Here is a 25,355-nt window from a genome sequence, read left to right as displayed (position 1 = left end):
TGGAGTGCTCAGGGTCCACATGATAGAAGACATGGGACTTAGTTACATTCCGAAGAAGGGGTTGATTTATTTATATCTTAAATTTTATTAACGTATAGTTGATTTACCATGTTGTGCTTCATTTCTGTTGTACAGCAGCGGGACTCAGTTGTGCATATATTTATATTTTTCAGATTCTTTTCCATTATGTTTTATAACAGGGTGTTGAATATAGTTCCCTGTGCCATATAGTAGGACCTTGTTGTTTATCCATTCTATATACAATAGTTTGCATCTGCTGTTCACAAGCGGTTTAGATTGAAATGATCAAATGAAGGGAGAACACTGCAGTTAAGGGAGAATGAAATCAACAAAAGCATACATGGTACGGAGCAGACTGTGGATGGGGTTGAGGAATTCTGGGAAACAAAGTTGCCTGCGTATAGGATGGACTACGTATGTGACCAGGCTATTAAGGGGCTTAGACAGCAGGCAGAAACCAAGACACCATATGGCAGGACACAGAGAGCTACTAAAAGTTCATGAGCAAGGGAAGCAGCAAGGATGAAGGCGGCACCAAAGTCAGATGTGGCTCGATGGCCTCTGCAGATAAATGAGACTTAGTTTCATCTTTCTGCTTCTATAGGATGCAATTGTCTTGGGCATAGAAGAGCTGATCCCATCCTGTCATTCATTTCCATCAATGCTTAGAAAGGATCATGGCCAGGATCACGAGCTGGCAGCCCCCCAAGAGGTCCTGTCTTCTCAGTCTCTCGGCCCCACCCTCCCCTTTTGGAGTCAGTATCAGAGGATTACTGCATTCCTCTCTATCAGTACCAACCAGTTCTGCAAACAGGCTTGTGAAAGCAGATACCACCGCAGGGAACAGATGCTGGGACACGGGGCAGTGCAGCAGTGCGCTTCACCTGCTCTGGAGTGTAACTTTGGATACCACTTATCAACAGTAGCCTTAGGAACAGGAATGGGGGATTAACACTGTCAGGAGAAAAACTTCACACTGTTAGGCTCCTATCTGATGTACACACACTCTCTCTTATCTCAAACAGAACTCAAGTGTAAAGGGGGACGACTGTCCAACAGGATGTAATTGTATACACTGAAGTCAAGGTTCCCTAGGAAGAATTAGGACTTTTCCACAGTTTTAACCAGTGCCAAATGTTTTCCTAGGCACTAAATTGGTCCTTTTAACCACGTATTAATATACAGTAAAATCTTGGCTAACCAATACCCTTAAGGAATAGCCATGCTAGAAAGCTAGGTTTTCTGGACAAAAAAAAAAAAAAAAAAGAGCACACCTTTAAAGTTACAGAGACTTAGGACTTTGATACTTTCTCACCCTCTCATTTGACAGAGGAACAAACAGGCCTGGAGGGAGGAGAGAAGGTGGTCAGAGAATAATAGAAGTCTTAAGAGTTGGAAGAGACCCTAGAGATCACCGAGTATAGCTCTCACATTTAAGAGATGAAAAAACCAAAGCCAGAGAGAACAATTGACTTGTGGACTTGCCACTTCGCTGCATCTGACTCTAGCACTGCACCTCAGCAAACACTGAAATCATTTTCCACATCTGTCATGTGTCGCTGCCTCTTTAAAGAGAATAATATGAAACTTAAATGTTAAACATTGCTTGTTTTCTATCTTTAATTGGGTTCCACACTGGTGAGACTGCTAAAATGGCTGGATTTTGGAGAGGTACAGAGCTATTATTAAAAAATGTCTGTGAAAAGCAGGCTAGTGCAGGATATTTTTTCATTACAATGTTTATTAGGGACAAAAAGGACTTGTAGCAGAAAACAAGGTAGGAAGAGTTAAAATGTCAACAAGTAGTTACTGGGTACCTACTATGGGCCAGAGATTTTTCTGGAATGCATTTCTGATTAGGTAGCAAGGCAAGCAGGAATTTCTAGACTATGAGACTTGTTCTGGAAAACACAAAAGACATTTCAAAATGGTATAGACCATTAGGAAATAGGCAAAAACTTAAACTCCATAACCGTGCTTAAGAAACACTTTGGTCAAAGATAACTCTAGGATGGGTTCACCATATCCTTGGTTCAACTATAAGCTAAATCATTTAGGCAGTAGGCCTTGTAGTACTATCCTTTCCTTAAATAGGATGATGGAGGCTGAAGTTTTAAAAAGAGAGAGCAAACCAAGCGACACAGTCGAGTTTTATGAAAGGAAGATTATGAAGCTGGGTTTGGCAGAGCTTTTCCATTTCATACTTTGGCTAAGTATTGGCTCATGTTCTGCACATGCTTTGTTGTGTAACTACTAAAAATGATCACAAGTCACTCAGCTATAATATGCTATGGGAAACACTAAATACCAGACTGAGAAGAGAGATGGGGAAATTATAAGAAAGCTAGGATGAGAAAGGACATTGGAAACACCAAAGTTAGAGAAAATCTGTCTTTAGTCTCCCAACCACTACTCAGACCGCCATGCAGTATTCTACATGAAGGGAATTCAGAACCTGGGAAATAAACCCCTCATGTGCAATGAGGCAACAGTAAAAGACAAAGGCTTTTAAAACAGTCATGAGAACTACAGAAATAGGGATCCCCTTCAATGCTCATTCCCCAAGAAGAAGTGATGAAACTACCCCACCTCAGGTGTTGGATCCCCACTTTCACTGACCGGACCAAGCTCAGGATGGTGAATCCAGAGTACCAAGGACAAGCTCTACTTTTTGACTCTGGACTACCATGCTCCCTTACAAGCTCTCAATGGTCTTGCCAAGATTTCAAGGGCAAACCTTTCACCCATAGGCAGATATAATAGTGGACTAAGTCATACTTTGTTCTGGGGATTTATTAATTTGGAATATAAAATCAACTTCATTCACATTCTACTACCTTGTAACACTCAAAATCAATTACTCCTATGAAGTCCTCAAAGAACTTACTTACTGAACTAATTTACTCCAGAAGATCCAAGGCTGAGTGGTAGATCATGCCACGTGGGGATTAACAAAAGGGGTAACCATACTCTAAGATCTTTCTTTAATCCTCACTTATGTACTGATTCTCTATGGCATGCCATACCACTTAAAATGATCAATCTGATTATTCCTTTGGGTCACAGCTCTTGACTAACATTTGATATGTTTTATTTTTATTTAGAAGGGTCTCTTGAGTCCACTGGTGACTTCCAGAATCCTTGGAGCTGGAGTTGGAGTTGGGTGGGGGTTAGTTATGATGGCTTTTATAAAAGTCAGATATTTCAGACCTCTCTTAGTAGTTAATAGTTATTTCTCAAAATGATATTTGGAAGAAACAGAAAAACTATACACTCCTCTCTTCTTGCTCTGAACCACTTACATAAAGAATGGGTTAAAGGTCTCAGAGAGAATGCTTAATGCAATTTCTATGTTGGGCTTCCCTCGTAGCTTAGTTGGTAAAGAATCTGCTTGCAATGCAGGAGGACCTGGGTTTGATCCCTGGGTCAGAAAGATCCCCTGGAGGAGGAAATGGCAACCCACTCCAGCATTCTTGCCTGGAGAATCCCATAGACAGAGGAACCTGACAGGCTAAAGTTCATGGAGTGGCAAGAGTCGGACAGCACTTAGCAACTAAACCACCATGATCATGAAGGTTTGAGATGTAAACATTGAAGAGAAAAATATTCTCTTCAGTGTCAGAATTCATTTTCTGATACCTTTTATTGGATTTCACAGGTTTATATGATATTAAATACTTACTATGTGTGCCAGGTTCTAAGTACTTTATGCGTATTAACTCATTTAAGCTTCAAAATAATTGTCGGAGATGAATATTATCATTTCATTTCACAGATGAGGAAGCAGGGACCCAAAGAGATTAAGGAACAGACACAAGATCTTCCAGTAAATGGCCAAGATTTGAACTCGAGCAGTTTTGTCTGGGAGCAGGTACACTGAATTTCCTTAATGTGTATCTTTTGAGTAACAGATTACATAGAAACCTTGAGGGAAGCCCACTGGGCTGGCCCTTCTCCACAGCTCCACGATCTAGCATAGGGTATGCACACACAGTGACTATCTCAGCTCTGGGGCTGGTTTTCAGGCTTCAAATTTATTCACCAGTTTTTAAGGTGGGAGAGCAAGTTAGGATGCAACTGCTCTACATGGAACAGTATATGACTGGATAACTATGGATGAGATGACACAGTTTTCAACAAAGATTAATGACTCATGCACTCAATGCTATACCCTTAAAATGCTTCAAGGTGCTACAGGGTGAGAAAGAAAATACTCACCAGCAGTAGAGATACAAAAAACTCAAAAGCTCAAGTAAACACTGGTAGACATGGAGAGAGAAGAGGTTACTTGAACAAAACCAAAAACAATATATATTTTGCCGAACTTTTCACATTTTGAAAAACTTGCAGCTAAATGTAGCAGAGATGATCAATCTCTAGTAGAACATGATATATCATTTACATGTGCTTAGTCGCTCAGTCGTGTCCAACTCTTTGTGACCCCATGGGCTGTAGCCCATCAAATTCCTCTGTCCATGAGGATTCTCCAGGCAAGAATACTGGAGTGGGTTGCCATGCCCTCCTCCAGGGGATCTTCCCAACCCTGGGATCAAACCCAGGTCTCCCATATTGCAGGTGGATTCTTTACTGGCTGAGCATAAGAAGAAGTTTTGGACATTATTTATAGAAGAATGGGATGGCTTAGTTTGTTTACTTTGGGGGACCTAAAAGATAGAAAGGGAACATCATCTGGACTCAATGTTTCTTTATTAATGCAAATCAAAATCAATTTCAGCTACTGAGCATAATAATAATACATTAATAGCCAAATTACAAGCCTTATGAAATCCTCAAGACTGACTATGCTGTGCTTAGTCGCTCAGTCATGTCTGACTCTTTGTGACCCCACAGACTGCAGCCCACCAGCCTCCTCTGTCCATGGGAGTGGAGTGTCATGTCCTTCTCCAGGGCATCTTCCCAACCCAGGGATCAAACCCAGGTCTCCCGCATTGCAGGCAGATTCTTTACTGTCTGAGCCACCAGGGAAGCCCAGGAATATGGGAGTAGGTGGCCTATCCCTTCTCCAGGGGATCTTCCCAACCCAGGAATTGAACCAGGGTCTCCTGCATTGCAGGTGGATTCTTTACCAGCTGAGCTACCAGGGAAGCCCCTCAAGACTGACTAAGGTATTTCTAAATGGTAAGATAAACAAACATTTAGATCTTAGCTGCTAGTATGTTTTATGGTAAAAGTCTGTCAGGGTCGGGGGGGGGGCAGGGCGGGAATCCTCTTTTCCCTTTTTAACTAGTAAAGACTCTTTAACTTAGTAAAGACTCTTGAAAATACTTGTTCCTACCTTCCTCAGAATATACACTGACAGCTGCATGCCATTTCTGCTATAAAAAGCTTTTGCAGAAATGTCCTTTTCTCTGCGAAGATTCTCTTAATATAGATCAGGACTTTCTACCAAATAACCTGCATTTTCAAAACACCACATTAAAAACTACTTGCAAGCCACCTGAAAAAAGAGAAATGCTGGAGCCAAGGCTCTTCACACAGCGTGGATTTCATTTCAGTAATTCAGAACGAGCCTTCAGCCACATTACACAGTGATGGCAGTCGACATGCGGCACTCAAGTTAAAAACACATTTCCTCCTAGTTTCTTCCAGTTCCTAACATACACTCACTACAACATTTTTCCCCTGTGCTGCCAATAGTACTGAACAAACAGAAAGGCTCTAGATTTTTATCTGTTGCTTGGTAACATAAGCACCCAATAAAAATAACAGGAAATCTTTTTCCAAATTATGGTTAAAGAAAAAGATAGGGAACCCAAACACACTGTGAGATGTGAAGGGTTTATTTAACAATTTCCCAACTAGTTTTGGATTCAATACGCACACGTGCAAAGAAAGAAAGCGAAGATGCTCCTATTTCCCTAATAATAGAATTTCAAAGATGTAACAAAAAACATTAAATAAGCTAAGATTCATGCAGGAGTATGTAGGGCCACATGGTAGGTAAAACTGAAACTACATAAATGCTTGAAAATAAGTGTTGTTGTGGTTTTAAGTAGACTTGTTAATAATAAGTCAAGGGGCTTCCCAGGTGGCTTAGTGGTTAAAGAATCCGCCTGCCAGGCAGGTTCAATTCTGGGGTCCAGAATATCCCCTGGATAAGGAAATGGTAACCCACTCCAGGAATCTTGCCTGGAGAATCCCATGGACAGAGGAGCCTGGCAGGCTACAGTCCATGGGGTCACAAAGAGTCAGACACGACTTTGTGATTAAATTGAAGCATCTTTGTATTCCCCCCTTGTAGAGGGCTCTATTACCGTTTTGAGAATCTTCACTCTGTGACACTTCCCATATCCCTACCTTCCTCATCTCTACCTCTGTATATATTATAGTGTAGAGAATATATATACCTCCCTCCTTCCTCTTTGCAATTCTAGTCTTTGTGACTGAAAAAGAATCTTAAGGGCTGAATATATATGTACGCTTAAAAGCTTTTTTGTATTGCTCATTTTTAAAATAGACATAACAATTTGGGAAAATGGGAAAATAATTTGTATAGTACTCTTGTAGGTGTTGGTGCATTGCAAATAGACAGAAATCAAGAGGCATCAATGGATCTCGTTTTCAAGGCAGGATAGTTATTTAGACATCACAATGCTAAAAAGCACTGATTTCTAATTATAGTCCCTGTGGTTTGGGGTGGGGGTGTAGACATAGCCCCATTATGTCAGTGTTAATTGAAACCATGAGAATGCAACTCTCTTTGGCATAGGAGCTATTGATTTTCATGGTGCATGTAACCACTTGTGCATTTTTGAAAGACCACAACAGACTTCACCCTTCCAGGCAAAACTGCTGCTGCAAGCAGGTAAATAAGAAATGTATCATGAACCATGACAAGTAAAGATGGAATAAGTAATACAAAGATGTGGAGCACCAGGGTATTCTTTAACCATCTGTTCCTAATTAAAGGAACTTTTCTGCAGTTTGAATTGCAAAGCTCAATGGAGTAAGCTGAAATCTCTGGATGTCTGTGCCCAGAAAAACTGAAGCAAGGCAAGTATACTTTAAGAAGTGACTTCTCTTGCCGTCAGTTAGGCCTGCTGGTGCTAATGGCCTTTAAAAGGCTTAGTGACAATCAAATCGTTGCTCAACACGTAACCGCAACCCTTTTGTTACACAAGTAAACTGGAAAAGCAGGGCCTATGCTCATGAAGAGAAAGTGGGAACATCTCTGAGTTAAGTAAGCAATAACTAGCCCCAGGACCGCAATGGTCTTCATATTTGACTTTACTGACCTCTTGTTAGATGAAGTGGGTGAGGTGGGTCTCTTTAAAAAGCTAATTAATTCTACTGGATACTAAAAGAAGGAAATATTTATTTCTTGGGTTGTTCTAGTCCACCTTTAAAGTACAATTGGATAACAGTTGGCAGGGGTGGGAATCTATATGAAAAAACATTCCCTGAGTCCCCAAACTGTTAGAGCTTACTTATTGTATTAATCAAATGTAGTTTCTTCAACATCTTCAATTTTAAATATACACTACACCTTAAATTAAAATCTCTGTTGAACTGGTAGTCATAGTCCAAAAACAAATGTAATGAATTTACAACCTTCTAAAAAGAAACATTACATAGATGATAGGTTTTTACATAATTTGTGTTTTGGCAGTTTCAGAAACTGATTTCATACTTGAGTGTCTTATTATTACGTAATTTAGATACAACTCAACCTAGTTGAAGAGTTTGATTTCAAGTCAGTCCTTAGGTTGAGAAGATGCTCAGTAGTGAAGCAAAATATTATTTTTTAAGGTTTCTAATTATAAACGTAACATTTAGAATAATCACATTTCTCTAAGCAAGACATACAGATGGCCAATAAGCACACGAAAAGATGCTCACCTTCAATAATTGTTAAGAGAAATGCAAATCAAAACTATAATAAGGTACCACCTCAGTCCAGTCAGATTGGCCATCATTAAAAAGTCTACAAATAATAAATGCTGGAGAGGATGTGGAGAAAAAGGAACCCTACTACATTGCTGGCATGAGTGTAAATTGCTACAGCCACTATGAAGAACCATATGGCAAGTGAAAGTCGCTCAGTTGTGTCTGACTCTTTGCGACCCCAGGGACTATACAGTCCACGGAATTCTCCAGGCCAGAATACTGGGGTGGGTAGCCACTCCCTTCTCCAGCGGATCTTCCTGACCCAAAAATCGAACCAGGGTCTCCTGCATTGCAGGCAGATTCTTTACCAACTGAGCTATCAGGGAAGCCCCATATGGAGGTTCCTTACAAAACTAAAAACAGTTACCACATGATCTTGCAATCTCATTCCTTGGCTTATTTATGGCAGAAACTCTAATTTGAAAACATACAGGCACTCCAATGTTCATAGCAGCATTATTGACAATAGCCATAACATGGCAGCAACCTAAATGCCCATCAGCAGACAAATGGGTAAAGAACACGTGGTACCTGTTCAATGGAATACTATTCTGTTATAAAAAAGATTGAAATAATGCCATTTACAGCAACATGGATGGAGCTAGAGTGTCATGTTAAGTAAAGTATGTCAGACAGTAAGACAAATGCCATATGGTAGTATTTATACATAGAATCTAAAAGATTATGCAAGTGAACGTATCTACAAAACAGAAACAGACTCATAGAAAACAAAATTATGCTTAGCAAAGGGAAAAGGGAATGGGGGAGGGAGAAATTAAGAGTTTGGGATTACACACTACTATACATAATACAGATACACACTACTATATATAATACATAAACAACAAGGTCTTACTATATAGCACAAGGAACTATATTCAAATCCTGGGATAAATCATAATGGAAAAGAATATGAAAAATATGTGTGTGTGTGTGTATATATATATAACTGAATCACCTGGTTGTACATGAGAAACTAACATTGGAAATAAACTATATTTTAATAAAAATGTTTTAAGTCATATCAGTATTTTCCACTAAACAATTGGCAAGTAATGTTTTATTCAAAGTAAACTGAGCTCTATAGCTTGTATTCATTGCATTCTCACATAATGATGCAAATATCTCTTAGGCAGACATGAGAATACAGAATAGGGATCAATTCTGAAAAAATCTAGGGTCGTATTTGGAAAGTAACTTTCTTATACCGCTTGTCAAAACTAAGGTACACAGAAATTTCTTTCTTGCTTAAAAAAAAATTCTTATCAAAAGCAACATCGGAAATTGTGATTCTTTCCTTTTGGGTCACATACTCTTTACTGCATAGGTAAGTAAGGGTGAATGGTCAATCTTACTGATTGCCCACAGTTAATTCTGAAAACTATGTCAAGACGAATGCAACACAGGGAAGCTGCAAGTGTTCATTTCTCTCTCCTCTGGGAGGTGGCATGACGAAGACTAGCCTTCTAGCCCTCAAGCTTCCAACCTGCTTCCTTGTTCTGACCACCACCTTCCTCCTCCAGTTAGGGGTTCTGGAATCTCAGTTCTCTAAAGGGGCCCCAACCTTGCTAAGTGAGGCTAACACCACAGCAGGCTTGTGTCAGCTTGGTCCTTCTTCCCAAGAATAAACTCAAAGGGAAGGAGGAGGTTAATGTAAAGAAACCACTGTAAAACACTTGCAAAGGGTTTTCTAGTCCTTGCTTTTCTCTCTGGCATGCACATGCACACAGACATTCAAAATCACACAGCAGTGCCTTACTGGCTACTCAGCTTAGGATAAATGCAAGGAATTGCTGAAAGAGGGTAGATGTGTGAGGGGAACTATGATGTCAATAACTTTGATCTGGACTCACTATGCATTGTTTAGGGACTCTGACATGAGCATCTCCAAAATTAATAATGGGTGCTGAGGTGGGCCAAAGTTCAGGAACCAGGCTATTCCTTTAATTATAACCATCATCTTCCTACTTGCTCCCACCCAGCTCTCCTATGCCCCAACATTTCTTTCTTTTTTTTTTTTTTTTTTGCCATTTATGATGAAAATATCAGGAGGAAAAGGAGTGAACAAAATGTGCTATAAAGAATTGTTTCCTGTCATTTAATGGCTGGGAAACGTGAACACACACAACTGTAAAAATGAATGCAACCAATCAACTAACACACCATGCAATGCTAAAACGAAACATCTGATAAGCACCTAATTTTCACAATACATAATTATCTTCATTCTCTTAAATTAAGTTTCCTCTATAATCAGGGGGGCCATGAATCCTGGTCTGCCCATGTTGTCTGGGTTATGACCCTTTGAGGGTCTAATGGTAATAGCACTAAGATCAGTCCTACACAGATAACTTTGCTCTGGAATTAATTGTCCGACTTCACTGGCACTGAGTCATGGAAACGTAGAGGCAGAAAGGCCTTCAAAATGTTTTCAGATTTCACCGTGGGGAGAGGATGGGTGAAGGAGGCATAGAATTTTTCCCTCCTTGAAATCTTGCTCAAAATATTTTCCTGGTGGTCCAGTGGTTAAGCCTCCATGCTTCCAATTGCAGGGGTCATGGATTTGATCCCTGGTTGGGGAACGAAGACTCACCTGATGCAGCCAAAAAAACAAATAAACAAAAACAAAACCCAACCAAACAAAAAACCCTACTACATAAAACTGAGGAGAGCAAAGGTTTCCTAGGGCAGCCAGGAGGTAAAGGCACAGATGCAGAGTCTAGCCCACTAAGTCTGCGTCTCCCTTGTCTCCTATCAAGGAGGCCCCTGAGGTACCCCCTTAGCTGGCTCCAAAGAACAGTCTGAAAAATACTGGTCTTGTCTGATTCTTGTAATTGACAAATGAGGAAAATATGGTTCATTGCGTCTGTTCTTTCCTGCATACTACAATTTCATTCTCTTTCCTGATAATTCTGCAAACCCATTACGTCAAGAGCAGGTAGTGCACATTTCTAAAAACGGCTACCAAGGAAACCATGAAAAGAATGATAGCGATACATGAAGATGGTCATCACTGTATTGTTTATAGCAATACAGTGCTCATGTTATCAGGACAAAGCATAGGTGACGAGAGGGGAGAGATAGAAAAGATGGCAATGGAATTCTAGTCATTTATCTTCCCATACCTCCCAAACTTTCTTTTAACATAAAACAAAACAACATAGAATGTAAACAGTACTTACCACTGAGACTTTGCTCACTACATCTCTTGCAACTGCTAAGCCCTGAGCAAAAGTGCGGGCTGCCACAAATGCACGAGTGACCTGGAGCTTCAGTTTCCGAGGGACGTCTCCAAAGGGCTTCAGCTGCTCTGTGTACTTGCTCACGCACTCTAGATATTCGTCTGTGAAGTGGTACTGGGAGTTCACCAGGCGGAACATGCGCTCCAGGAGGCGGGCCCAGAAGTCATTCAGCATTTCCTCCAGGTTCACGTTCCCTGCCACATAGTAGCGCTTCAACTCTTCGAAGAGATCTTTAAACAGCTCAGAATTCTGCATGTACAAGTGGCCGTATGTCTTCACAAACATGTCATTCAGGGACTTTTCCGCATTTTCAAGTAGTTCTTTGAAGAATTCTAAACACAAAACCAAAACGGAAAGGGTTCTCACTAATTAAATAACAGGAGTGCTTTTCAGGTAAATTTAAACACTGAAAAAAAAATTTCTGATATTACATTGGAAAACATGCTTGTATATAGGGTGGATTTCTTTAGGGGAATTTGGCATCTCTGATAGTTTGTCACTGAAAGGAAACCTATGTCACAAACACACTTACATAAAAAAAAAAGAAACTTTAAACCAACAATTTCTCAGGACTCAATATAAAACTAAAACTGTCTCCCTCCCTCCTTTTCTCAGTCAGTCACAAGGTAAATAAAGAACTGGACAAAAATGAATACATACAGTTTCCCTGAATTTTTTACTGTAAGAATCTAAACTGAGGTGAATAATGCCTCCTCATTGTAACCTGACACCAAGACAGGTGTTGTCAAGATGTGCTGTTTACTTAGACATGATTTTAACTGCCTTTCTCCTCCTTACATCTACATGACATATAAGAAAACTGCCTGGGAAATGCTTGAGGCCAAGAAACGTAATGAAACACCCCACATAAGCAAGAAAAGTTCTCAGGTATTCCTTGTGACATCAGTATAAATTGGGGTAACCAAGGTGGCTGAGAGTCGAAGAATTGATGCGTTTGAACTGTGGTGTTGGAAAAGACTCTTGAGAGTCCCTTGGACTGCAAGGAGATCCAACCAGTCCATTCTGAAGGAGATCAGCCCTGGGATTTCTTTGGAAGGAATGATGCTTAAGCTGAAACTCCAGTACTCTGGCCACCTCATGAGAAGAGTTGAGTCATTGGAAAAGACTCTGATGCTGGGAGGGATTAGGGGCAGGAAAAGAAGGGGACGACAGAGGATGAGATGGCTGGACGGCATCACGGACTCGATGGACGTGAGTCTGAGTGAACTCCAGGAGATGGTGATGGACAGGGAGGCCTGGCGTGCTGAGATTCATGGGGTAGCAAACAGTCAGACACGACTGACTGAACCGAACCGAAGGTGGCCTTGGGTTCCTAAAGGATTCATACAGTAACACCATGAGATTCTTTTCAGTCCAGAAAGACAGAAATGAAATGCGTAACAGATTCAACCATAGATCTGGTATATTTATAAGATAACACGGGAAAATAAATAGGGAAAAAAGAATACCTGTTCCTCCCGCCTCCCAGATTTAGTTTTTGGCCATCACATACTGCTGCTGCTGCTAAGTTGCTTCAGTCGTGCCTGACTCTGTGCGACCCCAGAGACGGCAGCCCACCAGGCTCCCCCGTCCCTGGGATTCTCCAGGCAAGAACACTGGAGTGGGTTGCCATTTCTTTCTCCAATGCATGAAAGTGAAAAGTGAAAGTGAAGTTGCTCAGTTGTGTCCGACTCTTCATGACCCCATGGACTGCAGCCCACCAGGCTCCTCCGTCCATGGGATTTTCCAGGCAAGAGTACTGGAGTGGCGTCACATACTCCCACAGCCTAAACCTAAATGTTAAAGACTTAATCTCTTAAATACAAATAGTGAATTAGTTTCTCCTGAATCTTTTTTCAGGAAGTTAACTGAAAAGAGGAGTTAACAGTTTTCTGCAACATTAATCATTCTTAAAGAATCTATGTCTGGTATAAAAATAAACACCTCATGGTATCACTTTTATAAGCAGGAAATGTAATAAATTCCCAAGCAAAATATAAGACTGCATCAAGAAAGAAGCTGCCTCCAAGTGAACGTGGAGCAGAAAGAAAAATAAGACAACTCCTTCAAAGCCAGAAGAACATTAGTGAGCTTATCAAAATGGAATAGCACTACAAAACCCTTCCCTACTGTTTGCCTTTTATTTCCCGAGTTTTCTTCAGTGAGAGAAAGGGAAACCCCCATTATACTGTACAGCCTGGCATTTTTATCAAAATTCTCTCCCTGAAAGGACATAAAGTACAGAAGGAGCTAGGGGAACCATATGAAAAGAGTTACAGTTATCAGGTACTTGGGAAGGGCTCTCATTCTCAGCAAGATCCCAAGTGGTTCTCAACTGTGGTCCCATAGTATAGACATGCATCGACATCACTGGGTCACAAGTTCCTGGATCCCACCTTAAACCTACTGGATCAGAAACCCTGGGGGAAGGGGGCAGCCATTCGGGACTCCGCTACACCCTACAGTTTGAGAATCAAGACTCTCAATGAGGGGTGGGATGGGGAGGAAGATAGGAGGGGGGTTCAAGAGGGAGGGGACATATGTATACCTATGGCTGATTCATGTTGAGGTTTGACAGAGAACAACAAAATTCTGTAGAGCAATTATCCTTCAATTAAAAAAAAAAAAGACTCTCAATGAAATTTGTCCCATTTTGCCTCTCACTAGCAGTCACTACCAGTTCAGGAAATGTGCTAAATGTGAAGCATTCAGGGTAAGGGTTAATGCTTTAATTAGAAGAAAATACATTTCCAATAAATTGGGTTTTAGCTTTTTTTGTTGCATTCTTGAGGGTCATTTCTTGAAGGCGGTCGGGGGTGAATTTCCTCATGTGGAAGTATCTCGAAACCAAGAGTCAGGATAGAGGTAGCATTTTTCTAAGACTTCAAAGCTGGGGAAAGTTGGGGTGAGAAAAGACGTTAAACGTCAGCTGGTCCACTTGCCATACCGTCCTTGAGTCACTAGCGTCCTTGCCAAGTGGTGCTGGCTCTCACATACTGGAAAAATAAAGCCTGGTCACTGATATCAATATGGAAAACTTGTGTCAACCCAGTGGTACTAATATTTCACCATCCAGAAGAGAGGATGGCAAAGACAAGCATAGGTCCTTCCCTATGCTGGATTTTTACTATATTGCTCATAAAATTGGCACACATCATTTACTGTAGAAATGGGAAGTTGAGAATGATTTGACTTGTGTTTTCATGACTCATTAAATAATTCTGAATACTCGCATTTCTAATGAGTGGTTTTTAATGGTTTTAAAACCTTGGTTTTTAAAGGTGGGGGCGCAATGATATGGATAGCTTGGTTTTAACTGAATACTACTATGAAAGGTCAGAGTTTATTTTTTTAGGCTTAAAAGTTTCAAGGTCAAAGAATCACTAAGACACTGCAAATTTTATGGTAAAAATAAAACATTCTCAAGACTTCCTCATTTGTGTCAAAAGCCCGTGGGTCGGTATAGATATATTTATATAGCTATACTGAGGTACAAGATCAATGATCCAATGAAGAACAGATCTGATTTTAACACAGCATGTTCTCTGCCTAATACCGCAATGGACTTTATCTCCCAGGACTCAAATTCTGTCTAGGAAGGTTGTGTGTGTGTGTGTGTGTGTGTGTGTTAGCTTATATTTTTCAGAGTTTAGTTTGGTGCTACATATTAGGCTCTAATTCATTTAACCGTTCAGTTGATTTCCTTTTCACATTCTAAAAGATTCTTTAGTGTGGCCATAACTTGCAAATAAATAGGCTGAATGGATTATATACAGAAATTCTAAAGCACTGATATAAGGAGTTAGAAATCTGGTAATTTCTCTCTCTGAACTATGCAATTTCACAAGTATGTACCAAGTGGTTGCTATGTGCTCAAATCAAAGCACATGGTTTTGCCATGCATCTTAACATTCCTGCCCAAGCAGACTGTAATGAAAATTTCTAGGAAGATGAATTTTCTCCATCCAATTCACCTTTACTATCCTGCTACTTTCCGCACATGCTTTTATGGAGGCACCAGATTTTGAAAGCATCTATAAAATCCTTTAATCTTTCATTTCATATAGCAAGTTTTTTTTTTAATATTCATCTATTTCTCACCTACAAAGTCAACAGAACAAAAGTCAAGTGATCCAAGAAACTCAATCTCATTTCTCCTTAGACATGTTCTTTTCTAAAAAATATTTAGTTTTTTATCTGGCCGTGTTTGGTCTTAGTTGTGGCATGTGGGCTCTTTAGATGGAACATGTGGGATCGAGTGCCCTGACCAGGGATCAAATGCAGGATTGTTACTATGGAGTCTTAGCCACTGGACCACCAGGGGTCCTTCCTTAGACATGTTCTTGATCAGTTGTTTCAGTCGTGTCTGACTCTTTGCAACCTCTTGGAGGAGCCCCACCAGGCTCCTCTGTCCAAGGGATTCGTTAGGCAAGAATACTGGAGTGGGTTGCGGTGTCCTCCTTCAGGGAATCTTCCTGACCCAGGGATCGAACCTGCACCTCTTATGTCTCCTGCATTGGCAGGTGAGTTCTTTATCACTAGCACCACCTGGGAAGCCCCAGACATGTTCTTATCAGCCTGGTAAATAGGACTATTCCACCTATGTTTTTTTTCTCAAAGAGATCTTTTAAGGATATGGCAGACATAATTTAGATTCTAAAATCCATACCAATTGGGTACAATACCAGTCAAAGCATAACAATTTGCTGTAAGGAAAAAAGCGGGGAGGAAAGCTTTTGCATCTGTTCCTCTTACCAAACTGGCAGCTCTCATATGTTATTGTAGATTCCTTCACATCCCCATCCCCCTCCTTCCTATATTTCCTTCTACAGTGGGGTGCAGAACACAAACTAGACATTCAGGACATGGTCCCCAGCCATCAATAGCAACTTCATTCATTGCTGCAAAGCTCCACTTTCTACCCCATTATTCAAAATCAGATCCTAACTCCCGAAGGAAAACCGTGTGGGCCTGAGATTGCAATCATTCCTTCATAAACATTATGCCTAAAGCCAATTAGAAGACAGTTGGTGGCTAAAACAGAACCAGTCAGGGGCAGTGTCAACCAGAGTTCCACCACAATCAGAAGCTGAATTAATTGGAAATCAGATCTCCCTTGTAGGAACTGCTTGTGTTCATGAAAAATGCTGCTCAGGGAGTCAGTTTTAAGTGATGCTATTGGTGCCTGAAAGAAGAATCAGAGAGGAGACAGTTAATAAGCATTTGAAATACGGTGTCTCTGATCAGGGTTTATTTCTCCTTCAATTTTCAGTTTGGCGGCTTAAGGGTTTATGTTCTAAGGATAAAACAGCTGCTACACCTAGGGCTCATGAATGACCACTTAACATAGCAATGGAAATAAAGAGTGTAACATGCCAGGATCTAAAGCAGCATCACACAGTGGGAAAGGCATGAGACCTCTCATTTATGAGCTATGTGACCTTGATGGGACAGAAGATCTAAACCTCAGTGAGCCTCTGTTGCTTCTTCCTCCATTAAATAGGACTATCACTGCTCCCCTCATTATGGATCATGCCTCACACATAATAGCTGCTCAATAAATGGACACCATATGTGATATATGAAATGATACTGTCACCTTTAGAGTTTCTTTATATATACAATCATAAAAAAAAAAAATCTTTCAAGGCTGGTTTTTATCTTTCTTGGCAGAGTCAAATATTATCGCTCTTGGGCGAACATCAATTAAGCCAAAGCTGCTGGAGAACAGTTAAGACCCAAGACCTTATAAAACTGGGAGCAATTTAGCCAAAGATAAAGATGCTTAATGGCTGTAGCTTCCAACGCTGTAAAATGTCCCAGACATCCACAAGGGTGGAGCAACTCCTGAGTGAAAAACATGGGATGGAGAAATCCAGGGAAGAGATTACATGTGATATTACAACAGAATATCATATATAGCACACACACATATATATATATTGTATAGGCCAAAAAGGTCATTCAGGTTTTCCTGTAAGACAATATAGAGAGACCTGAATAAATTTTTTGGTTAACCCAATACAAAAAGATCAAGGCAAAGAATTAGGGGAAAGAAAATTAGGAATTCAGAAACAGTAGGTCAATGCCCCACCCCTACGTATTTCACCTATGTTCTTTGCCAGAAGCAGCTCAATGCAAGGGTTGAGCTAAGAGACTGGGACTATTTTCCACCTTTAACAAGTGATTATTCCTTTTTGTAAAGGTGATTATTCTTCTTGTCAGTAGTAGCCATTCAAGATGGGAAAAACTACCAGAGTGAAAAGGCAAAACTTTTCTATATAAAAGTTTTCTATGTAAATATCCTGTCTTTTACAAAAAGAACATCGTGTGCTTTTGGAACTTCTATCCACTGCCACTTGTCTTGCATCAAATAAACATTCAAAATTCTTGAAATGGGTCAAAAGGCCTTCAGTTCTGCTATTAAATGCCATTAGTTACTACTTTATAAACAATCGACCGGCTATTGATTAATGAGCTAGAATGCATTTTAGAATTAACCCGTGACCTGAAGAGACTGGGAGCCCTCTCTATTCAATCCATTTACTTGGTGCTATAAATTACGCCCTTGTATTTATGTTATTGGGAAGCTGCCTTTTACATATAAGGATTAATTTCCTCTTTACTGTAAAGGCCTTATTTCACAGCCTTGGTGTGGTGTGCAAACAGTAAGTTACCACATCCACAAAATTCCTGAGAAAGAAACCTCCTGGTAAATGCTACAAATCATACTTCTCACAGTTAAGAAAACTCAGAGAATTATAGCTAGCCATGCTTTCCACCCAAGGTCTTAAGTATTTGTTGAAGAACAGCTAACATAGGTATCTACAAATGGAGGCAGGGGGGAGGAAATTAAACAAGCATTTAACTGACCAAACCAAACTGAAACTTTGGCTTCTGATTATCTCCTCTGTCTTGCTTTTCTGGCCAAATCCACATTAAGTTTTTAACAGGCACTGTCCTCCAGCTTGGTATAAGGTCCCTCCTCAGGAGTGCCTGCTAGGGAGGGCACGGTGCACTAAAAGGACTTGTACTTGACTAATGTTCCTCAGCTATCGCCCAACAATGGCCCTCTCCTAGGATGACAAGGCCATTGCCAGCTGCGGCCCTTATTAGGGGCTGTTAACATATGAAAGGGGCTGGGGGATCCAGCCACAGTAGGAGCAGCCCTTTCTTCCCAAGGTTGCTTTCAGTAGTTAATGCATGTTGAATGCTAAAGCTCCTTTCCTTTCTCTCTCCCGGGTAACTTGGCCCAGGACACAAGGCTCAGTGCTGTAAGCCCTTCCCCTGGACCTTGTTCCATCTCTAGTAATGATCCTCCCAGCACCAGATAGCCAAGTCACCTTAGCACAGCTGTATCCCTTCTCGCTGAGAAGGGCCCATGGGGGCAGGTTTAAAAAACCTCCAACAAAAAAAAAAAAAAAAAAGAAAGAAAGAAAGAAAGAAAGAGGCTGGAGTAGTGTTCCAAGTGCTCCATATACTAACTTCCACGTCTATCTATTGTATGATATGACCTTATACACAAACCTCATATACAGTCTATCTGATCTAATATGAAATGAAAACTGAGGATACACAGTAGCATAATCAGTTATGATTCTGATTTCTATGTACATATATACATTATCTCCCTGAGCAAAAAAAGATGAGGTGTACAGAGGTGATGGTCGGGTATTGGGGAATCAGTGTGATGTTTTTCAATATGATTCTCAATTTTGTTCACTCCAATTTTGCTCACTCCAATTTTGCAGTGACATAATCAGAAAAGTAATCCACCTCATGCTTTCAAAAATGACTTTTTCCCTTATCATATTCATCCAACTTAAATGCTTCAATGCATTTTTTTCTACTTTTTCCTAATTGTCTACAGTGAGTATCATGATGCTGCAAATAACCCAAAAGTGGCAAAACACCAAAGCAGTTCTTACATTTTTTGTTAAAAAATACTGTTTTTTTCCTAAAAACTATTCCTTTGAAGTCACAGCAATGTGGAAAATATGGCAAGGTATGAAGAAAATAAAAATTGCCCATAATCCCACCATTAAGAGAGAACAACAATGGTTTATTGAATTTCTTTCCTGTCTTTTCTATGAAGGAATGTGTTGTCACACGGTTGAAGCCATACTGTATTTATACCCTGTTCTCATGTAACACTGTATGGTTAGCACTTCTGATGTGATTAAAAAGCTTCCAGAAATATCATTTTTAGCAACTGCATACTATGACACTATATGGCCAAATCATAATGTAATCACTATGGGATGTTTAGACTGATTTCCTATTTTTCATTAGTTACAGATTCGGAGAAGGCGATGGCACCCCACTCCAGTACTCTTGCCTGGAAAATCCCATGGGCGGCGGAGCCTGGTAGGCTGCAGTCCATGGGGTCACTAAGAGTCGGACACGGCTGAGCGACTTCACTTTCACATTTCACTTTCATGCATTGGAGCAGGAAATGGCAACCCACTCCAGTGTTCTTGCCTGGAGAATCCCAGGGACGGGGGAGCCTGGTGGGCTGCCGTCTATGGGATCACACAGAGTTGGACACAACTGAGGCGACTTAGCAGCAGCAGCAGCAGCCACACTGTGATGAACATTCCTGTACATAAACCTGTATGCAGATTTTTCTTTCCTTGTGATCAATACCTAGAAGCAGAATTATTGAATCAAAGGGTATAAATGAACCTATGTGACACGTCTGACACACTGCCAAAGTGACCTACAGAAAAGGTGTGCCCATGTAGCACTCCCTGCTTGAGTCCCCTTTATTATGAGAGAGACAGAGAGAGAGAGGTGGAGATGGGCCAGGACAATGAACAAGAAAGGCCTGAATGGCTTGGGAATTCTCTCAATCAGAATAACTGCTAGATCAAATAAGCCCTTTTCTTTGACAGGACAGACAGATGCATGGAAAAAAAGGGTGAGCAGAGATCATCAACAAGGTTCTCAACTCCCAGGCTCAAAGCACAATGAACCAACAAACACAGATAAAAGCAGTTTGGCTCAAGCTCTTCTGTGTATTTACTCGCCTCCAAACAGATCAGCTGCTGCTTGAAGCCACAGCTAATAGCAGAGGCCCGAAGAGAGTGCTCAGGGCGCGTTGAAAGCTGCACAGGCATTTTCAATGAGAGAGCCAACGCCACAGTCACAATTGGTCACACCTGAGGTAACAACTCAAAAGGCAGAAAACCTTTGTCAATACAGAAACGTGTGTGTTTTGTCTGAGCTCTTGATTTGATTACAGTAAACTAGTAGTGGCTCGTTCTAGTCACGTTTCACAGAGAGATTCTCAAAGAATTAGAAAAAATACGCAGCTTTTTAGTCTCTTTTGTATGGAGGGAAAAAACAAAAGAAGGAAAACAGAATTGTAAAACAGAGTAGCCGTGCTTTCCAAGCACAGTATGATCTGAAAGGAACACTGCATTTGCAGGAAGGCTAGAGGCCTCATGTCTTTTTCTATACTTTTTGTGGCTACTCATCTTGCCTCCTGTGCTTTAATAGAAGTTTTAAGAAGCAACAAATTAAAAAAAGACATCTTAATGAACGAGACCTGAGGTAAGGCTTAAAAACACTATGTTTTGTGTATGTTACACATTCCTATGACACATCTATTTTAAGGACGTCTAAGACTTAAACTAAAGACCCAGGAAGTCCTTAGTAAGTTGGTATGGCCTTGCAAAGGACAGTAAAAGAACTATGCAGTTGAAAAATACTTATGGTCAGGGGTCAGGAAAATTCCAGAAAATTCAGCTTAGCTAATGGCCATGAGGTTTAGTTGGCTATATATTTGTTTTTCATGGGCATGTGAATTCGAATGCCTTCAACTCACTGAATCTCCACACTGCTTTGCCTATTGGCCTAATGAAGTAATGGCCAGGATGAACCATGGAAAATTTTTAGTCAGTGATTAAAACACAAATTTGGCTCCATCTGAAGAGTGGCCACCCTTCACTTAAGCTCTCCAGCCCTCTTGTTTTCTATCATTTCACAAAAGCAGGACATGAAGCACTCTTCAGATAGATGGGACAGACAATTATTTCTTTTATGTGCATTTTAAGCTAATTCAGAACATTTCTACTATTATTCGAGTTAACAAGCTTCAGGCCCATGAGAGGGTTTTCAAAGACCTGGTGAAAGTAGCGGAGGGTTAAGAAATGATAGGAGGAAAATAGAGGGGACCATGCAGACGCCTAATTAACATCTTGTAAGACCTTTCACTGAAGCAGCTGGTCTGGTCACATGTTTAGAAGATTCACAGAATTTGTAGAATTGAAAGGGTCTTTAGAGAGCATCCAACTCAACCCCTTCATTTTATGGATGGGAAAACTGAGACCAGTTAATTGCCCCAGGTCACAGTGGGTTCACAGCAGAACCAGGCTGATAACTCGTAGGCTCCACCTCCTGCCCAAAGTTGCTACATTTGCTCCCACAATGGCAAATGAAAGCAGTTTCCCCAATGGACTACCATCAGACAACACTGCAATTTCCTTAAAAAGTCTTTTTGAACCTGCAAAACAACGTGCAAATAATTTGATTTGAGGAGTCTGTAAGCAAGAATTGATCTTTGTGGTTGTTACCATCATTTTTACTATGTCATTTGGAAATACATTTAACATGGCAGCTCTAATCTTCTTAATCTATTTGGGTTGTTTGATTTAGCTCTGATTCTTTTAAAAACAACTTGCCTCACAAAATGTGACATTTGGGGGCGGGTCTTTATGTTGTGGTCCCCAAACACGGATTATGCCCTACTTCTATTATTTCTATTCCTTTTGCCAAGCAATTCTTTCAAAGCCCCCTGAACGGAGTATCTGATTAGCATATTTATGAGACAACTGATTCAGCTATGTTAATTAGCAGTTCTATACTTCAAAAAAAGAAAGAAAGAAAAATTCCCAGAACTGACCAAGAGGGGGAGCAGCTAACTCTGTCTGGCTCCATGTCTCTAGCCCAGGATAGTAGATTTCTGGTATTGAACATTCTAAGTCAAAGAGTAGATTAAAGTATAGGAGAATACAAAGGTGAGTCCTAAATTCAGAGGTATGGCTTTAATATATGGGATATCTGAGAATGGGGGGGGGTCTTTAGAGAGTGGGTGGGGGGACTGATGCCTAAGGAAGTTCTATATTTCAGCCAGGTCTCAAAACACATACGTGTTTTACAACTTAAAAACTGGTTTATATACTGTACAGGTGCAAAGAACAGAAAATTAAACGTGTAGAACAATGGACCTTAGAGATAAGGGGACTAACTGTTTCCAAAACGCCAGGGCTGGTGCTCGGACTCTACCCAGAGCTCTTTGAAGCAGTATGATAATGGGATGCTTTCTGGTTAAAAAGGGTGAGTTCCTGAAAAGCCTCAAAAAGCCTCATTTTTATTTGAAATTTTATTTTAAAAAATACTTATTCCTGCCTTAGAAAAAATGGTATCTCATAAACATGGCTGAGGTTTTGATGATAGAGGAAGTTGCCTGAGTTCAGGATAGCCACTTTGAATTTATACTATAAGCTTGGAGATGGCCAAAGATGCTTCTTTGAAGTAGTCTGACCTCCTCTGTTCCCATGTGTCCTTCACTATTTACTTAGTACTTACTGCTAGCCTTCTTTGTGCCACCTTGCTGCCCTATTTTGTCTTTCCAGTTGCCATCTTGTTACTCCGCTCAACTTCCTGCCTTCCATTCACATCAATAACCCTTGGCTTGGCTTTTACAAAGGTGGTGACCAAATCACCCCACCCTTGAATTTCTGAGAGTCAGAACAGCCCCTGCACAACTTCACTCAACATCATCTTTAGGCCTTGTGGAGTACTGGCAGGTCATAATTGCCAACCTTAAAAATCAATCAGTAAATGCAGCACCCACCAGAGGATGATGGTTTCTTGGCTACCATTCAATTTTTACCATATAGAAGCAGTTAATTGTCTCAGAAAACCTAACTTGGTTGGGGGCGGGGTGTGGCAAAATATCCAAGCTCTGTTCTGATCTGCAGGTCAAACACATTTTAGCTACTACACCTTCAAAATAATTTTAAATCTATGCTGCCTACCTTTATTGTCTATGCCATAGTCTAATGTGAATTCAGAAGAGACAAGCTGGAGTTTCATAATAATTTTTCAAGGCCAGTTCTGAAACTGATAATCAAACACATATATTGAAGGTGAAGCCTGGTAGGGATAGCCAAGAGAAACTTTTTCTCTACGTTTTTAAAAAACATATGTTAACACTTACTGATAAAGTTTCTTTGTATGGCTTTTTAAAAACTACACACTGGAGGCATACGAATTATGCTATAAAACCATGGGGAATGTGAAGGTGAAAGAATAGGAAAACCAGCAGGCCCATCGGCAAGAGAAATCACTAAATGTCTGTGCTCCACATCAGGAGGATACATGTCTAATAAGAAATGGGGTGATCTGGAGGTGGTGACCTTGGAAGTTAACAGCCTCATCTCCACTCCAGCAGGCTACAAAACAGGCTAGCCACTTCTAAAGAGCTGGAATTTTCTCTTTTTAAGTCCCATTAGTAAACCCCCAAGTAGTAATTTTTAATTATCATCTGATGTTTTGAAAGATGACCGTCTATCTTCCTAAGTTTTTCTCAGTTATTGTCTTGAATGGGAAATGCCATAGTCAAGAGAATACCATTCTTTTCAATGACCATACTGATAAATTTAGTGACCAGGAGGAGACACAGGTGGTCTAATGATGTCTTTTGCCAATAACACTCATCTCCACGTGGTGTCAACAGGATACAGAAATATGTAAATTATTTCCATCTATTTAGGGAAAGGAGATACAGACTAAGCATAATTCTTCATACAAAGTGTTGGGGAAAGTAGGCACAAAAATTGGTACATAGAAAAATTTAGTTCACCTACATTACAGTTTAATTATCCATTTGTCATGTAGCCTGGGAACCTACTAACACTTATTAAATCAGTTATCAGTTTCAAATAACTAATCTCAAAGCCAACATTTGAAATACAACCTGTTCTTTAACTGGGGACTGCCTTATCAGCTAGATCAAATCTAATTTAGTCCCACTTCTCACCATGGTAATGAGCCCTTTGCAGAAATGCTCAAAGACATTTCACATCTTGAAAATTTGCCTTATACTTCTTCACCGCACAGAATGTCAGGAAAAGCATGCTTCAAAGGTACTATGTAATTAGAATGGCCTTTACAACAGGCACAAAGGAAATTATTTCTATTAAAATTAAATCTACTTCACAACAATCTTCAGACTGAGTGAACAGCACCAGAGAAAGGAATCCTGAGGTGTTTGGGACCACATAACTCTAGTTTTGAAAAGTCTGTTATCTATTACATTGCTTCAGATATGTTAAAGTCCCTCTCATCTAATTCAGACTGGCTATTTCTTCACTCTGAAAAGATGAAGTGTGCATCTGAGAATCCGTATTTGGCAGAGGGGACATTATGAAATGGGTTCGTTCATGGCTTTAACGTGGATAGACCATAAGATCAAGTGTCACATAGATAGACCAAGTGTGAAATTGAAAGTGTTAGTCACTCAGTCGTGTCCAACTCTTTGTGACTCATGGACTACAGCCCACCAGGCTCCTCTGTCTATGGGGATTCTCCAGGCAGAACACTGGAGTGGGCTGCTATGTCCTATTCCAGGGGATTTCCCAACCCAGGGATCAAACCCAGGTCTCCTGCACTGCAGGCAGATTCTTTACCATCTGAGCTACTGAAGCTCCAGCTAAAATGAGGCCCTGGATGGAGCCCAGTATACTGAAGACTAGAGCCCAGGAGCTATCTCTGGGTCGCCGCTGCATGGACACTCTAGAGCTGAGCTTCAGTCCTGTGTTCTACAGGGTTTCTAGGAATTCTGGTTGGCTTTGGGGGAGCCATTTTGAAATTAAATTTGAAGTCCAGCATCTGCAGAATATGGTTATTTTGGCTAAGTTTTCAGATGCCTGTTTTTTATTAGAAAACTTTTTTTTAAGTGACTTGCGTCAACAACACTATTGTGTATTCACCCAAGAAAATAAACGAAAGCATTCAAACTACTTTAATCTCTTCCTTGGCTTCTTGTGACCATATTTCCATAATGGCTACCAGACCATACAGATCCTAGTGTATCTGGAAGGATTCTAGCACTAAAGCTGTAAGGCTCACTTGCCCCTGGGATCCAGGAAAGAGAGCATCTTGAGAGAAAATGAG

The 25,355-nt window shown here is 40.5% G+C and overlaps 1 protein-coding gene across 1 annotated transcript in view; it reads right to left on the bottom strand.

The window, feature by feature from the left end:
* GPC4 (glypican 4) overlaps positions 1–25,355 on the bottom strand; it is a 108,543-nt gene that overhangs the window by 11,548 nt on the left and 71,640 nt on the right. The window contains exon 3 of the mRNA XM_018044248.1: positions 11,112–11,503. Coding sequence (XP_017899737.1) covers positions 11,112–11,503 — 392 coding nt within the window. The remainder of the gene's footprint in view (positions 1–11,111; positions 11,504–25,355) is intronic.

This window comes from Capra hircus (assembly GCF_001704415.2).
Source record: "Capra hircus breed San Clemente chromosome X unlocalized genomic scaffold, ASM170441v1, whole genome shotgun sequence".
Lineage (NCBI taxonomy): Eukaryota > Metazoa > Chordata > Mammalia > Artiodactyla > Bovidae > Capra > Capra hircus.
Note: the sequence above shows the minus strand (reverse complement) of the source record. Positions and strands in the feature narration are given on the sequence as shown.